The sequence below is a fragment of the Palaemon carinicauda genome, chromosome 10 (assembly GCF_036898095.1).
Source record: "Palaemon carinicauda isolate YSFRI2023 chromosome 10, ASM3689809v2, whole genome shotgun sequence".
Lineage (NCBI taxonomy): Eukaryota > Metazoa > Arthropoda > Malacostraca > Decapoda > Palaemonidae > Palaemon > Palaemon carinicauda.
Genome location: NC_090734.1, coordinates 81,036,528 through 81,040,264, shown reverse-complemented (window position 1 = coordinate 81,040,264; position 3,737 = coordinate 81,036,528). Strand labels below are relative to the sequence as shown.

The 3,737-nt window shown below is 36.1% G+C and overlaps 1 protein-coding gene across 1 annotated transcript in view; it reads left to right on the top strand.

Moving 5' to 3' along the window:
* Nucleotides 1-874: 874 nt before the first annotated feature.
* LOC137648081 (uncharacterized) overlaps nucleotides 875-3,737 on the top strand; it is a 10,579-nt gene continuing 7,716 nt past the window's right edge. Inside the window, 4 exon segments of the mRNA XM_068381017.1 lie at nucleotides 875-946; nucleotides 1,260-1,422; nucleotides 2,118-2,452; nucleotides 2,967-3,177. Of these exon segments, the coding sequence (XP_068237118.1) occupies nucleotides 875-946; nucleotides 1,260-1,422; nucleotides 2,118-2,452; nucleotides 2,967-3,177 (781 nt within the window).

Genomic DNA, 3,737 nt, shown 5'->3' with positions numbered 1-3,737 from the left:
GATAAGGAATGGGCTAAACTGAAAGGATCAAGTGGTTGGACCATTGAAGATAGAGAAAAAAGGAACGTTTTTAGATGGACATATCCTTTGATGAAGGTGGTACAAGCCCTGCATCATAGGATAAGGAATGGGCTAAACTGAAAGGATCAAGTGGTTAGACCATGGAAGATGGAAAAAAAAGGTAGGTTTTTAGATGGACATATCCTTTGATGTAGGTGGTACAAGCCCTGCATCATAGAATAAGGAATGGGCTAAATTGAAAGGATCAAGTGGTTGGAGCATTGAAGATGGAGAAAAAAAGGAACGTTTTTAGATGGACATATCCATTGATGCAGGTGGTACAAGCCCAGCATCATAGGATAAGGAATTGGCTAAACTGAAAGGATCAAGTGGTTGGAACATTGAAGATGGAGAAAAAAAGGAAGGTTTTTAGATGGACATATCCTTTAATGCAGGTGGTACAAGCCCTGCCCTATAGGATAAGGAATGGGCTAAACTGAAAGGATCAAGTGGTTGGAACATTGAAGATGGAGAAAAAAAGGAACGTTTTTAGATGGACATATCCTTTGATGCAGGTGGTACAAGCCCTGCATCATAGGATATGGAATGGGCTAAATTGAAAAGATTAACTGGTTGGACCATGGAAGAAGGAGAAAAAAAGAAACGATTTTAGATGGACATATCCTTTGATGAAGGTGGTACAAGCCCAGCATCATAGGATAAGGAATGGGCTAAACTGAAAGGATTAAGTGGTTGGACCATGGAAGATGGAGAAAAAAAGTAACGTTTTTAGATGGACATATCCTTTGATGCAGGTGGTATAAGCCCTGCATCATAGGATAAGGAATGGGCTAAACTGGTTGGAACATTGAAGATGGAGAAAAAACGAAAGGATTTTAGATGGACATATCCTCTGATGCAGGTTGTACAAGTCCTGCATAATCGGGTAATGGATGGACTCAGTTGGGAGGATCAAATTCAGGAATTTTGAAAGAAAATGATATTTCTTTTTTTTTTTTGAAGTGGGAATATCCTATGATGCAGGTGGTACAAGTCCTGCATCATTGGGTAAAGGATGGACTCAGTTGGAAGGATCAAGTTCAGGAACTGAAAGAATATGGAATTTTTTTTTTTTTTGAAGAGGGAATATCCTATGATGCAGGTGGTACAAGTCCTGCATCATTGGGTAAAGGATGGACTCAGTTGGAAGGATCAAGTTCAGGAACTGAAAGAATATGGAATTTTTTTTTCTTTTGAAGAGGGAATATCCTATGATGCAGGTGGTACAAGTCCTGCATTATTGGGTAAAGGATGGACTCAGTTGGAAGGATCAAGTTCAGGAACTGAAAGAATATGGAATTTTTTTTTCTTTTGAAGAGGGAATATCCTATGATGCAGGTGGTACAAGTCCTGCATCATTGGGTAAAGGATGGACTCAGTTGATAGGATCAAGTTCAGGAACTGAAAGAATATGGAATTTTTTTTTTCTTTTGAAGAGGGAATATCCTATGATGCAGGTGGTACAAGTCCTGCATCATTGGGTAAAGGATGGACTCAGTTGATAGGATCAAGTTCAGGAACTGAAAGAATATGGAATTTTTTTTTCTTTTGAAGTGGGAATATCCTATGATGCAGGTGGTACAAGTCCTGCATCATCGGGTAAAGGATGGACTCAGTTGATAGGATCAAGTTCAGGAACTGAAAGAATATGGAATTTTTTTTTCTTTTGAAGAGGGAATATCCTATGATGCAGGTGGTACAAGTCCTGCATCATTAGGTAAAGGATGGACTCAGTTGATAGGATCAAGTTCAGGAACTGAAAGAATATGGAATTTTTTTTTTTCTTTTGAAGAGGGAATATCCTATGATGCAGGTGGTACAAGTCCTGCATCACTGGGTTAAGGATGGACTCAGTTGTAAGGATCAAGTTCAGGGACTGAAAAAAGATGAGAATTTTTTTCATTTATTTATTTCTTTTTTTACTTTGAAGAGGGAATATCCTTTGATGCAGGTGGTACAAGTCCTGCATCATTGGGTAGGCTAAAAGATTGGCTCCGTTGGAAGAATTAAGTTCAGGAACTTCGAAAGATGGTTAGAAAAGAAATTTCTTTTTGAAGAGGGAATATCCTATGATGCAGGTGGTACAAGTCCTGCATCATTGGGTAAAGGATGGACTCAGTTGAGAGGATCAAGTTTAGGGACTAAGAAAGACTGTGGGGTTCCGGCTGTCCATATCTCGAAGGTGCATTTCTTTCACGATTCGTTTTTCGAAAATGTCCACAGCTACTTCGATTCGGCCATTAGAGAAATTCTGAATAAATGGGGTGACAGGGAAGTATTTCAATGTAGGGACCAGGGCGCTAATAGGTTCAGCATCTACAGGGAACTCAGATCGCGGGATAACAAGGAGGATCATGCGTCTACTTTTGTCTCTGATGGCCGAACTCATAAGGTGAGATTCTTGATTCTTCTTCTCTCCTTTGCGATCTTTGAAATGAATACACTATATATGAAATAAAAAATTACTGATGTAAATATACTATGATGTATACATGTTATAAACAGTAAGATGTAAGTGTGTACTTGATAATAAAAGATGAAGAAAAAAATGGATGAAGACTGTTCTTTATGCAAGATCTGTTTCAATGGTGTTACTGTCCTTGATATACTTCATTTCAATTGCTCATTACTTCTTTTATTGTTTATTTATTTCCTCGTTTCGTTTCCTTACTGGGCTAGTTTTTCCCTGCTGGAGCCCTTGGGCTTATAGCATCTTACTTTTCCGACTTGGGCTGTAGCTTAGATAATATTAACAACAACAACAAAAACAACAATAATTATAATAATAATAATAATAATAATAATAATAATAATAATATCATTAGTATTATTATTATCAAAAATACCGAATGTATCTGGAAAATGATGAGCAGGAAACCAATATAATCTATATCAATATTTCTCAGGTTGTAGTTGATGTCCAAGACTTCATGGAAGGTGACATCAAGGTGAAGGTCTGGGGAGAGAAGGACGTTGTCGTTGAAGGTCAAGGTCAGGGCTCCTTCCCCTCCAGAGGATTCTGCAGGAAATTTACTTTCCCGAGAACCGTCAACATGGCTGAAGTCACCTCAGTACTCTCCTCCGACGGGGGTACTTACGATCGAAGCGCCAAAAGTGGTAGGCGGACTTATAGCGGTGTCTTTTTCCTGAGCGGTTACTTTATAAAATGTCTTCGTTTAAAGAAGTATTGGTTTCAGTTGAGAGAAAATAAATCTATAGCCCGCCACATACATATATTTACAAATACATACACACATGTATATATATATATATATATATATATATATATATATATATATATATATATATATACATATATATATATATATATATATATATATATATATGTATATATATATATATATATATATATATATATATATATATATATATATATATATATATATATATATACATATATATATATATACACACACACACACACACACACACACACACATATATATATATATATATATATATATATATATATATATATATATATTGAATATGTTACTGAAAATCGTGATTTTAATCAATGTAAATATCCACCACAATGGCATTTAATATCGAATCCTATCTTTGGGAATGTATGTCCTCTGGAAATTAATGTTTCGGCTAAGAGGCATAGGTTCGAATCTTTGTCCAGCCAGAAGCTGTTATCATAATTGAATTTC